The sequence below is a fragment of the Rhinolophus sinicus genome, chromosome 7 (assembly GCF_057876585.1).
Source record: "Rhinolophus sinicus isolate RSI-liver-muscle chromosome 7, RSI-T2T, whole genome shotgun sequence".
NCBI lineage: Eukaryota > Metazoa > Chordata > Mammalia > Chiroptera > Rhinolophidae > Rhinolophus > Rhinolophus sinicus.
The window spans coordinates 1,057,735-1,070,863 of NC_142507.1; the positions used below are offsets into that span (position 1 = coordinate 1,057,735).

General features: G+C 45.6%; 1 protein-coding gene across 1 annotated transcript in view; it reads left to right on the plus strand.

Annotated features, from left to right (window-relative positions):
- Nucleotides 1-13,129, plus strand: part of MMP16 (matrix metallopeptidase 16) — a 120,022-nt gene that overhangs the window by 61,927 nt on the left and 44,966 nt on the right. Inside the window, exon 4 of the mRNA XM_019726249.3 lies at nucleotides 3,476-3,780. Within this exon, the coding sequence (XP_019581808.2) occupies nucleotides 3,476-3,780 (305 nt within the window). The remainder of the gene's footprint in view (nucleotides 1-3,475; nucleotides 3,781-13,129) is intronic.

The following is a 13,129-nucleotide window of genomic DNA, read 5'->3' on the forward strand; positions in this document are numbered from 1 at the left end:
CCAAAGTCAGTCGGGGTGGAGAAGGTCCCTGGTCCGGGAGAGACGACTGGGCCCATGATAGGTCTGAGGCGAGCTGGTCTTGCAAGGAAGAACTTTGGAGAGTCCCGGAGTGTGGTGGCTTGCACCTCGCAGAGGGTCTTAGCCGAGCGCTCAGTCGGACCACTCACAGCATTGCTCTGGGGTTCTGCTTTTATCCTCTTTTCCTGGGACTTGTTTACCTCTTAGGTGATAACCAGCAGTTGCTTGGTGAAGGTGTTTATCACTAAGTTTTATGCTCAGTTTCACACAAAGACATGTTTACTTTCACCCTTATCAGTCTCACACGTGTGCAGCCGTATCCTGTCCCTACTAGTAAACAACTTGCTTGCAAACCTCAATCCCACATGTATAATACATTTCATATGCTCTGTATAGGGCTTTAATTCTGAAGTGCACACGTGTGTCTCATATTTATGAAAACATCACGGTTAAAACATTTGGGGAGCTAATGAGTCCATAGCCTTGAAAAACATGGTGCCATGTCTTTAAATCCACATTTATTACTCTCTATTATATTACAGCTGGTTTTCTCAGAACCATTATGTTCATGTAAATCACGCTAATACGATGCCATTTATTTTCTCTGCCGCACGAGGGTCCTTTATGGGAAAACAGAGCGATTCCTCCATATACATCACGTGTGACCCCGACTGCCATTGGCGGTGCCCTCAGAACACGCATGGACATTCGTTCTCCGTGGTTCTGGGACGGGCCCTTCAGTGCTTGCCTCTGTCTTCTGTTGCTTGAACTTCTGAGATGTCTCTTTGCTGCACTTTGTGCCCTTAGTCATTTGCCATCAGAAACAGTGGCTTTGTGGAGAGGAGTGATGCCAGGACACCCCCAGCTCATAGTGCCCGTGGTCTTTCAGAAGCGCGGCCGTCCCTGCCACCGCCCCGCGGCACCACCGCCCCGCGGCACCACTGCGCCCAGCCAGCCCTCCTCGAGCTGCCACGTTCCCGCACGCTGCTCACTGCCCCCAGGGCTGCGGACTCGGTGCCAGGCGTGTGTGGCTCCTTTTGTCACTGAGCTCCCCTTTACCATTTACTCCCCTCACCTCACCCCTCACTCGGGCCACCTGCAGGTGCCTCTGTTGTTGTTCCTCATCCTTCCTCTTCTCACTGAAATACAGAAGTCCTACAAGAGTCTGACTGACAGCTCCATCTCTTGCGCCTGCAGCGCCCACTTCGTGCTACGTCCTTCCAAGTCATGTGTCAGAAGGATACTTGCCCACTAACGAGGGTTTCCGAGATCCCATAGGGTAGGGGGAAAAAGACTACTAGGAAAATTCCTTTTGCCAAAACTCAAAGTGCCACCGTTACTCGGTGTGTCTTTTCAGCCATCACACGGGAGCACTGAGGACTAACACACTGGATGAAGGGCTGTGATGCCTCCATGTGGGAGCTCACTCTTCTCAGAGAGAGTTCAGAGCATCACGCTGAGTGGCAGGTCAAGTGAAAACAAACAATAAAATAGAAACAACAGCAAAACGCTGCATCGCGCTCACCCTGAGCAGACGTGAATTCTTTGTCTCTGTCCGTCCTTGGGCTCAGATCAAAGCACATGGTGTCTTCCAGCCCATGTCCCACCGTCAGTACGTCTTGGCAGCTGGACCCTCACTACAGACCCCAGATTCCACCATTTCTCAGTGTCTCCCCCGGTCGCCCTCTGGCCCACAACACCCACCTGTCACCTGAAGCTGTGCAGGCGTTCCCCGCGGGTCTGCCTGCTTCAGCGATGGACCCAATTGGGGCATTTTCCACACAATGGCCCTGTCACTTACTTCATGGTACTTTGCGGGTCACTTGTCTGCGTGATGTTCACTTCTCCGCCTGTCACATGGAGCAGAAGGCAGACTGCTTCCTGTGGCCCAGGGTCCGGCCTCTTCCGGTGCCCTGCCCCGTCTGCCCCGTCCCGATTCTGGCCCTCGCTTCCTGCCCAGACCACACGCCATGCCTTGAAATCGCCAGCGTGTCTCCACGGCGGGGCCTTCACTTGTGGCCTCCTCTCCCACTCCATTCCCACGTGGTTTGCTTCCTCGTTTTCTTTCCATACAATGAATGATATTCACCATCAGGCAGTCAGTGTAAATATGTTCTGGAATACGCAGTAGCACATAGTAAAAACCTGTGGATGTGTGGTCTAGCTCACAATTTAAGACAATTATTCTTGAGTCAGAATGTCTGGGTTGAAAAACCAGCTGCATCACTCTAATTTTCTCTAAATCTCAGTTTCTTTCTTTGTGAAATAGTATGAATAGCCGTCTTACCAGGACCCAAGCCGTTAAATAAGATGCTGTGAAATGCTTGCCAGGCTCATAGTTACGTCCAAAGCCATCCTTTACTGTGATTCCTGCCGAATGTTCATGATTACCTTGACATAGTTATAGTTGGTTAAAAACACAATCTGCAGGTTATTTTTTCCACTGGAGAATATATCTTAAATCTTTCTCCATTCTGCTGGGGGCCCTGAAAAGGCAAAAGTGATGTTGAGTCCGTATGTGATACGACATCCGCCCGAGACACTGTAGTTGGGCTGTTGCTTCATCACCGGGCATCGTCTGGCGCCCCCTTCTCCTTCACTGTTGCACGGCAGTAAATGCTCACGTGGGTAGCATGCCCTCCTCTGTGGATGAAGATGTCTCTCTCATGCACACATATGGGTTCATGGATGTAAGATTCTTGGTTGAAGCGCTCTGAGATTTACTGATACCTCTTAGGGAGGTGCTCATGGCTTTCCACAAAAATGCTGTGAACTCACACTCCACAGCACAAAATACACGTATGTATTTGTTTCAGTTATGTGTAATTTAGAAAAACATATGAAACGAACTGAGAAAAGTGAAATACTTGATTAATGCTGCATAGAGTAAAATATTTATAAATTTTATGCATTTGTTATCAGCACAGACTAATAATGTCCAAGTTACTTCTTTAAATGTATAAAATTTATAAAATTGATAAATCTGCATTAAAAAGCTTTGCTTATTTTATCCAGAATGAATTAAGTGTGTGCTAAGAACTGAGAAATAACTTTGTATCTGTTAAACTGCTATTCATAGATACATAAAGACACTGTTTGGAAGTAACTGTTGCAACCAGAAAGAAATTGAATGTTGTATTTCTGCTGCCTGGGCCTGACCACCAGGAAAGGGGCTTTTCCCGGGCTGTTCCGGGGCCCAGGGCCTGGTGCATGGACTGACCCTCGGCCCCCGTTCTGGGGAGGCTTCTCACCGACAGCCCGGCAGGGGCGTGTCACAGCGCTGAGACATAAATGACACTGTGCAGCCAAGTCCAGCTCTAGAAACAAGGCATTAAGTCCTCTCCTATTTAACACAGCCGTGTTTCTAACGATTCACTCACCTGAACAGATGCGAATTGTAGTAAGTCAGACTCTGTATAACGAGGCCATGCCGGTCATTCTTTTCTCTCCATTCCAGCATAAAGAACGTGACTCCCAAAGTCGGAGACCCTGAGACCCGGAAAGCTATCCGCCGAGCCTTCGACGTGTGGCAGAACGTGACCCCTCTGACCTTCGAGGAGGTGCCCTACAGTGAGCTGGAGAGCGGCAAGCGGGACGTGGACATAACCATCATCTTCGCGTCTGGTTTCCATGGAGACAGCTCGCCCTTCGATGGAGAGGGAGGCTTCCTGGCCCACGCCTACTTCCCGGGCCCGGGCATCGGGGGCGACACGCACTTCGACTCGGACGAGCCCTGGACGCTCGGGAACCCGAACCACGACGGTGAGTGGTCCTCCTGGCGGCGCGGAGCCCGGCGCTGCTTCTCACGGCTGAGCCCAATAACTGATGAATTTACACACTGAAGGTACTTGACTCTACATTTGTTTTTAAAGTTGTAAAACAGCCTACGAGGCTTTGAATGACATTTTAGAACAAGAATTCGTGTGGGTCGTTAGGCACAGATGGTTTTTCGTGTGGTCTTTGGATTAGAGAGCGTTCTGTAAATGCTCTAAGGTGGATTTTGTTTCTTACACAGTGTCACTTAAACGTTCCCGCCGTACTTAAGGTATGGGACATGCATTGAGCAAATATTGCTGTTTTCCTACACTTGATTCCAGTGTTCGTACTTCAGTTAACCCTGACTGGTGTTTGTGGCGTGGCTCCTGCGTGTCTTTCCTGTTATGCCGTCTGGTGTAAAGTGTTGCTCCTACCCCCCTTTCCCCTTATCCATTCCTTTGGCCTCTCAATCTAATTCAACCCCATAATGTATTGTTTTGTATTATATCTTTATTTATTTTTATCAAAAACCAGTTTCTTGCCCATCTATTTCAACACATGTCAGTGTTCTAATACGTATAATTATTCTGATAAGCAAATGAAATGTAAAAATAAGAAACTCGATGCCTAAAAGAATACTTATTGAGTTAAGAAGCATGTGTTTCTTCCTACACGACATTCCAGACTTCAATTTTACACGTACAAAAATATTCATAGAATTTTAGGATCCTGCAATTACAAGGTCCCAAAGCAGCCAGCTCCAAGAACCCTGTAGATATAATCAAGACGTAGATACTTTCCTTTCTCACCAGAGTAGAATGTCATTGAAAATAAACGCATGCACTGTTTTAATGCCCGATAATCAGCGAATAGCACCGATCATGCTCCATGATGAGTTACGGCCATCAGAGTAAGCGTCGGTGGTTCATTAGAAGGCCTAGTGAGCTGGCTTAGTGTAATAGCCATGCATTTTTAGAACATGCAGCCTTCAAACACCAGATAGAATGAATTAGGTTGAGTTAAACTTAAAAATAACATCAAATTTCAAAGGAAGAAAATACAATAAATAATTCTTCATGTTTTCCAAAAGAAAAGAAAATATCTAACATTAAACAAAATGATGCTTTGAATTGTCATCGATAGGTGTACTGGCTACAATATTAAACGGTGGTTTCATTTTTAAAAGCTGGTTTGGTGACAGCTTGCAGGTGGAGGGGGGAGGTCGGGATGTCACCACCGCAGAATAAAAAGCAGGTGCTCTGGGTCCCACAGCCCTGCGTGCGGTCCCTGCGCCGAGCGCTGGGCCAGGACCTCCGTGCGCTGGTGCTGTGGGCCCCAGTGCTTCCGGTTCAGGCCTGTGGAACCCACTCCACCTGGGCAGCGAATCAGGAAATGCCCGCAGCACGATGGGCGTAAATCATGTAACATGGAATGCGTTTGTTGTATTTGTATCAGCAACCCTCATGCATTGCAGTGGAGTAGTTCTGAGGTCCTCAGTGGTTGGAATTATTCTGGCACTGGGAGGGCCGCGTGCATTCTAAGTAACCGTGTAAAGCAGAACTTACACAGTGGTGGGCCTGTGCTAACGTGGGTGCCACCAGGTTGCTTCCAAGGAGAACACTTGCTTCCAAAATCCCAGACTGAGAAAATTATACTTCATTCTTATAGTGGAGCTAATTGTTAAGGCGCCTTGAAATCTGTAACCTTGGAGTTGTGTTCATTTGGCTTTATGGCCGCATGCATTTAAAATGACGCTGTAAATCCTACATGGAGGAGACGGTGCCTATGAAATGGCCCATATTTCCTCTTCAAATATTGAAATCCTCAAGAAAGCTGCAACAATGCTGTAGATGTATCCTCTGTTAGCTGGTTTTGCTACACATCAGTCAATACTTTTTGGAAATAAACAAGACGTCTTCAGGACAAATCTGAAATAACATGGGGATGAGAATGTTTGCATTGATTTGAGTGTGACTGGTGTGAGGAATGCATACGTGTTTTGTAGGACTAAGAAGTTTCCCAAGGAATGTCCGTGTGGAGAAGAATTCTGAAATAAAGCCCCGCGCTGACCTGTACAGGGAAGCCCCCGGACTGACTGCCATTGTCTGCTAAGACATCCTACACTGGAGAAGTCTAATAATGTCTGTACTTCTGTCCGGGGGCCTATTATTAACAACCTAAACAAAACGAAGATTTAATATTTAGTGCTTCATTTGGAGGAAAATATTTCTGTGCTGGTCAAATAAGAATATGTTTCTTTTTGAGTGGGCTTAAGGAAATGATTCTGCAAAATGACAGTGTGTCTGTTTTGTAGGGGATTAGGGAGAAGTTAACTGACTGTTCCAGGCGTAGCACAGGTAAAGATCTACAGCTTAATTGAAATTCAGACTTTTAACTGGCAAGCAGGGCACCTGGGGGGTGCCACGGGGAGCACCGATCATTTATCAGAAGAACAGCCTCTAGCTTTGCTTGTGGTGCTGGGGGACGTGGGGAGAATTAATGTGTTTGTGCATCCCAGATCCTAACCTGGTGAGATGGCCTTTCCGGATCCCAGATACACAAGGCGCAGTTCTGACACCTTCATTGATGAACTTTTTCTTTAGTGAAGTCTTCCTATGCCCCCAGGCCTGCTCACCTGAGTTGTTTTCTTTCTCTCCTATTCGCTGCTCTTAGCACCTACAACACAGAGCTGCCTGATAATTTAGCAAAAATGCAAATGAAAGCGCCTCTTGATAAGTTCTCAGCTCATTTTCCACAGCATATTGCTCAGCTAATGAAGGCAATTTGAATTCCATCTACCTCAAATGAGATAAACAGTGTCTCTGGCTGCCAGCAACCCTTCATTCCCTCCTCCACCTCCCAATCAGTTTGCTCAGAGTCCTGATACCTTTTGAGAAATCAATCTGAAGCCCGTTAAGTAAGTTACACAATAGTTATATTAAAATAAGCGTGTGCACACACGTGCGCACACACACACATCTAATAAAAAATGCCCTTTTTGAAGTGGTTTTTTTGTTTGTTTTTTTTTGTTTTCATGGAGTGGAAAAGGGAAACATGTGCAGAGTAATTCTAAGTAGAAAGTGTCCCTGTGACACGGTTTTTGAAAAGCATGCATTGCCTGAGTGTGCGCTGGAAAATTTATCTCTAGCAAAATGTTAAGATTCATTTTGAGCCTCATTAGCATATTGTTTCCTTGGCTACAGCAGAGAGTTTAAAAGGCACCATCAATGTAAACACAAACTTGTCACAAAGATTCTTTCTAATCAGACAAGTATCTGTCATCGTACTAGGATTTCAAACTGATCATATCTAAGCAGAAAGGTTACCTGTGAAATTGAATAGAACTATGACAGTGAACCACCAAGAGCAGGGGTGTCCAAACTGCGGCCCGCAATCCACTTTTTATTGGCCCGCAGCAAATTCCAAAAATATATTTAGTTTACTTAAATAAGCCAGGTGAGGCAATACGTACTTTACTTGCCAGGGCTGTTTGTGTATTTTACTGCATATGGCCCTTGGTGAAAAACATTGAAAACAGTTTGGAGACCCCTGACCTAGAGGCATGTCTGATTTTACCACCTCGCTGCAATTCTGTTAACAAACGGAATGCATTGTGTTTGCTCTGTGTACAGTCACAAAGGTCAGTGCCTAGAGTAAGATGGTGCGCAGGGCTGTAACGGCGGTCTGTCTAGAAACCAGGGGAGGGAAACCACAATATCCACTTCACCTGAGACATCCGAACAGTAAATGCATTGCCTCCTTGTGGTACTTGAGTTTGTGTGTCAGCTTGACTGGGCTGAGGGGCGCCAGAGAGTGGCTCGGGGTTTCTGGTGCGTCTGTGAGAGTATTTCTGGACGAGGTGAGCATTTTAATCAGCAGACAGAGTACAGAAGCCCCCCGCCCCCTGAGTGGGCGTCCATCAGTCCACTGAGGCCCACACAGGAGAAGGCAGTGGGCAGGGGAGCCGTCTGTCCTGAACCGAGATGCACCTACTTCTCCAGCTGTAACCAGCAGCGCCAGGTTCTGAGGCCTTCGGGCTTGCATGGATGGTACGCCCGGCTCTCCTGGGTCTGCTCAGCCTCCGTGACCCCTGAGCTCGCTGCCGTAGTAAATCTCCTCTTACGTATCCCTCTCTGTATATCCCATTAAGTCTGTGTCTGGAGAATCCTTAGTTATCAAACACGAAATGGTCAAATTCTCTGTCCAAGCCCACTCATGCTTTGCATAAACCTACTTTAAGTTAAATGTCTTCACGACGTGCTGCTCGACAGTAGACAAGTTTTATGTGGATGGTGTGGAGAGCTTGGCCGCTGCTGTGCTGCTACAGTCAGCGCCTGCCCAGAGAACACTAGCCGTCTGTCACCTCCCACCCTGTCCTGCTACATCATCTATTTCTCAGGTGCCGTCCGCATTTGGACTTTGATTTTTCAGGACAGGAAAAGTCGGATACCAAACGGATGTTTTCTGAGAGGCCTAGAAGTGCTACAGTCGGCAGGAGTATTTTGTCCATCAGTGTGCCTGGTGCTTTTGGAAGCTGAGGGGAAGGTGGGTAGGATGGGGCAGCCAAGGCCCTTACCCCGTCCTAAAGCCAGCGCACTTGTGCAGCTCTGAAATTCTGACACTATTAAGTCTCTGTCACATTCTTGCCATTCCGTGTCTTACCCAAAGTGGGGGCTTCCTCTCCAAGGAGTTTGCCTTTCAAAATGACGATAGAGGTTTCTCGTGTGTCTGCTGGTTTTTGTGAACCTGGCTTCCTTCCCGGCCTCTTGGAATGAGGTTTGTGTCGTTGAGTTGGCTTCCTTGCGGTTCCCCGGTGACCTGAGGTTTGAGAGCCCTGGCTTTCCCTAACCCTCGACGACGTGGCCTCATGCGATGGCTGTGCATCGTCCACGCGTGTGTGTATTATAATTAGATCCCTGTGTGCCCTTTGACGATAGAAGATGCACTGGTGTCATCACATTCGCAATGTTACTTCATTGTATCAGTTTTAACGCAGCATACGGAGGGATCGTGAACATTAAAATGCATATAATGTAGATTTCTTGATAAATGAAACAGATGAAACCAGAACTTTCAGTGGCTTAACACAGTATAATTTTATTTCTTGCTTGGGTGGTGGGGCAGGGGGCCGTCCCGTCACTCAGTCAGAGACCCAGGGTCGTGGAGGCTCAGCCATCACCAGCATGTGAGCTCCACAGCTGCCCCGGCGTCAGCAGCTGGGAGAACGCGATGGGTTTGCTTACGGGGGTGTTACACGCCGGGGCTGCCAGAGGAAACAGCATCCTTCTGCAGCTTACACCAGTCCCACGGCCATGCCGCGTCACGGGATGCTGGGGAACGGCGATGGGTGTGACCAGCGACCGACCGGGGCTGCCACACTGCCGTGCTGGCAAGTGAAGCGATGCCAGTTTGCATCACATAGACTCTGCGCCTGTGGGCAAGGGGCTGGACGTGGTCTGCCTCATACAGACACTGACCTACGGACTGTTAGTTTGCTTCTGACTTAGTCTGTGTAGGAATGTTCTTTCTATTAATGAATTGTCTTCATCTAGGTTATTTATCATTATATCTAGATGGCCACCAACAAGGTAAAATGATGTGGAATTTTCAAGTTTAGCCATGAGTTGATCAGTGTAGAAAATCGATTTCTTTAAGTTTTTGAAAAATCCAGTTGGTTGGAATGAATAACTTGATAGTTTCATTGCCTAAATTATCAAGGCTACTAAGGAATTTCTACCTTCGTTTTGTGCATTCTTAAAGACTTTTTGCAGAATTACAACCATACCATTATGAAACCTGGCATACTACCATTTTACTAATTTCCTTACAGTCTAAACACAACAAAACTATCCAGTAGTTATTCCCAAACTGAATTTATCGCTCTCTTCTTCATTTGAAATTAAATGTTGCCCAAGTTCCCTCCTCTGCAGCCTGCCGATTCCACATCAGAGCAGCCCCAGAAGTGGCCCTGTTGTCACCTACAGTGGAAATGGTCGTTGGGCACTGATTTCATGCCCCGGAGAGCCAGACTGCAGGCTTTGGGGAGGGTCCACCCGCTAGGCGAGTATGCCGAACAAAGGAATTGGACCGCAGATCAGGAATCACCAGCCTGCTCGCCAAGCTCCAGGACCCCATGCCCTTATTTGAGCCCCATGCAAGAGAAAGGTAGGGACATCAGGAGGTAATTAGAAAACCCTCTCTGCTGGTTATCATCAGGTCCATGCCAAGTTACGTAAAGAAGAAAACAGTAAAGAACGAATGATATTAGGAGCCAAACGTAATTGAGCATTTAGCGTGTCCCAGATGCTAGCTGAATTTTCTTTGTGTACATAATTCATTTATTTCTCACAACAAACTTCTCAAGTAGAAAGTGTAATTGCTTCCATTTTGCAAGGGAACCAAGGCACAGAAAGTTTGCTAACTTGCCCACGTTTACCTGGAACAGCAACAACAGAATGATACCCTTAGAAGAATCCTAAAGAATCAGAGAGAAAGGGTGTGTTGGAGACTTAAGAGAAAAGCTTGTGACTGAAAATAGTTTATCAAGTGAACCAGAAAAACGATATTGGAGACATCCCAGAATACCCAGAAAAGCTCTCTATGGAGCAGGAAATGAGAACCTTTTATTACAGTAAAAGCAGAATCTGTCATGTGGAAGAAAATCTTGGTAAACATTTTCAGAAAAGCATGAAAAGATAAAATGATGTGAAGTTCAGGATATTTATAGACGCCCTGGGAGGTGGCTCCAGCTGAAGAGTTACAGGTTGTCCCAGCGAGGGAAGAGGGGAAAGAGTGAAGCAACAGAATCAGGCAAATGAGGAACAGCAACACTGTGCCTTGTTCTAAATTCAGACAGTACCGTGCGATTCAAAACGAGACATCACATTGACTGTAAAATTAACAAAGTCAGGTCCATGAATAAGAGCAAGTGCATCCTTGCTGTTACGTGGCCCTGAGTCGGCTCTCACTCCTGGGGGCCCTGGGAATGGCTGAGCTGTCGCATCAAGGCCAGAGAGACAAAGATGGAGAAAGATTTTCAGAACAGACAGATGGAAAAGACACTTCTCCTACAGCTGGATAAGAAGAAACTTGACCCAAACAACGAGGAAATCCAGAAGGCAATGCAGTGTTTTTAAATGCTAAGAGAAAATAACTGTCATCCTAGAATTACCCAGCAAAACTAGCTATCTTCAAGGGTTAGGACACAATAGAAATAAATAAATTAATAAATACATAAATAAATAAATGTGAGAGAATTGACCTTCCATTTAACAAGTGTAAAGGGCTTTCTGAGACATGTGTACTGGATGAAAGAAAAGCGTCCTAGAAGAAGAATCTTAGATGAAAGGAAGAATTTTGATCAAAGAAATTCATAAATGTTCTCTGTGTAAAATAATGTGTGCTCTGTACAATTAAAAAGAAGCTTATTGAACAATAGTAACATGTAAACCAGGGAAGGAGAGAATAGAAGTAAGTTATTCTAAAGCTCTTATATTGTTTAAGAGTAAAGTAAAGAAATAAATCTTATATCCTAGTTAAGTGGGCATAGTAAATATTTAAGGATAACCAATAAAACACAAATTTTAAGGGGAGTGTAACTTCCAAAGCAATAGTGGGGAAAACAGTAGAAGAAAACATAAATTTTAAATGGCAACAGAAAAAACCTACAGTTTTTGAAAGCAAGAAAATAAAAATAATTGTGTAAAACAGAACAAATTAAAAAATCAAAATGTAAGAATTTAAAAATTCCAAACATAGCAGTAACCTCAGTAGATGTAAATAGACTAAACTTGCCAGTTACAAAGCAAAGTTCTTAAATAAATAAAAGGAAAATCCCGGTGTCTACAGTTTATGACAATACCCAGAGTGTGACAGCGCCCGTCAGTGAGGGTGTAAATCAGAAAGAACCGTTACACATGGTGCATACAAGTATAAACTGATCAGCCCATGGAGAAAAAACCTAGTAAAACTGAACATTTCCATTTGCTGTGATTGGAAAATTTCGTATCTCGATCCATTGATCGTCTAACCATAGTCTGGCCCGTGTGCGCCGGGGGAATGTTGTCATACCAGCAGAGCTGGTCACAGCAGAGAAAGAGCCACCCTGCATGTCTGTTAGGAGAGCTGATATGTACTTCCTGCTTGTTTATTTACAAAAGGGAATATTACATGGCAGGAACACACGGTTAATATCGCTACAAGCAACAACATGGGTGGTTCTTAGAGAAAACGAGGGTGTTGGGCCAAGTCCGGAAGAGTAGAAACCTTATCACGTCGTGTGTTTTCCGACTCAGAAGCGAGCAACAGTGAAAGACACAGGTGCACAAATGTGCCCTGAAAGCGGGGAAATGTGTCCCCGTCGGAAGAATCGTGACTGGGCTGAGGGGCCGAGGGACGGAACCTGGGCAGCGTAGGGTACAAACAAGATGGCAGGATTCTGTGCAGATGTCGAGATGATGGATTCCGGGCTGGGTCAGTATTACGCTTTATAATTGACATGCATGTCAGGTGTATCGTTTTACGTGTATCAAATAGTACAGGTTACAATTGCATATTTGGAAGAGGGTCTGGCAAAGAGCATTGAACCCCCAAATGCTATTTTACGTTAATCAAATTGTACCAATCACATTGACATTTTCATGCGAAAGAAGCATGTGAATTGAGAATTAAAGGAAAAGTGTAATTTCGACAGAAACAGGAAGAGGGGACTATTAAGGCAAAACGACTGTGTGGGGAGACTCAGGGAGAAGGAAAGGAAAGGTGCGTCTAGAGCAGGCTTCTCAACGTCAGCTCTGCTGACCTCTGGGACGGACGCCGCGTTGCTGGGCAGGGTTGCTCAGTGCAGCCGACAGCTGGCCGCCCTCAGACCTGGCCCTCACCTTAACTTTCAAATGGCACATGGTTTTGTCTTCTCGGAGTTTAAACATTTTCCCTGTAAAGAGATGCAAAGTGTGTTCCTTTATTTCTTCAAACATAGAATGTGTTTTAGCAGACAGTATTTTTATCCATTTTCTTAAGTTTTTGATGTGAAATAATTGGTTTTCTGAGTTCTTGTAGGCAGCAGTGCTTTCTAATCAAAATGTTATGAAATGCACTCAGTAAGGTTATTAAGACTTTTGAAAAAATATATAAAAAATATTATCAAGAACTTAGTTGCATATTCAATGTCTTACACAAAACTAATTCAGTAGGATCACACTCATACCAACAGTGGAAACCAGATGAATTTCATCTTCCCGGTTTCCGTAGCTGAATACATGACAACTTGAGTGGAAGGCACACGGAGCTGTTGTGGGGCTTTTAAAGCGTGTCCGCAGCTTGTATACATGGTCCCTGTGTAGTGCAGCCCGACTCC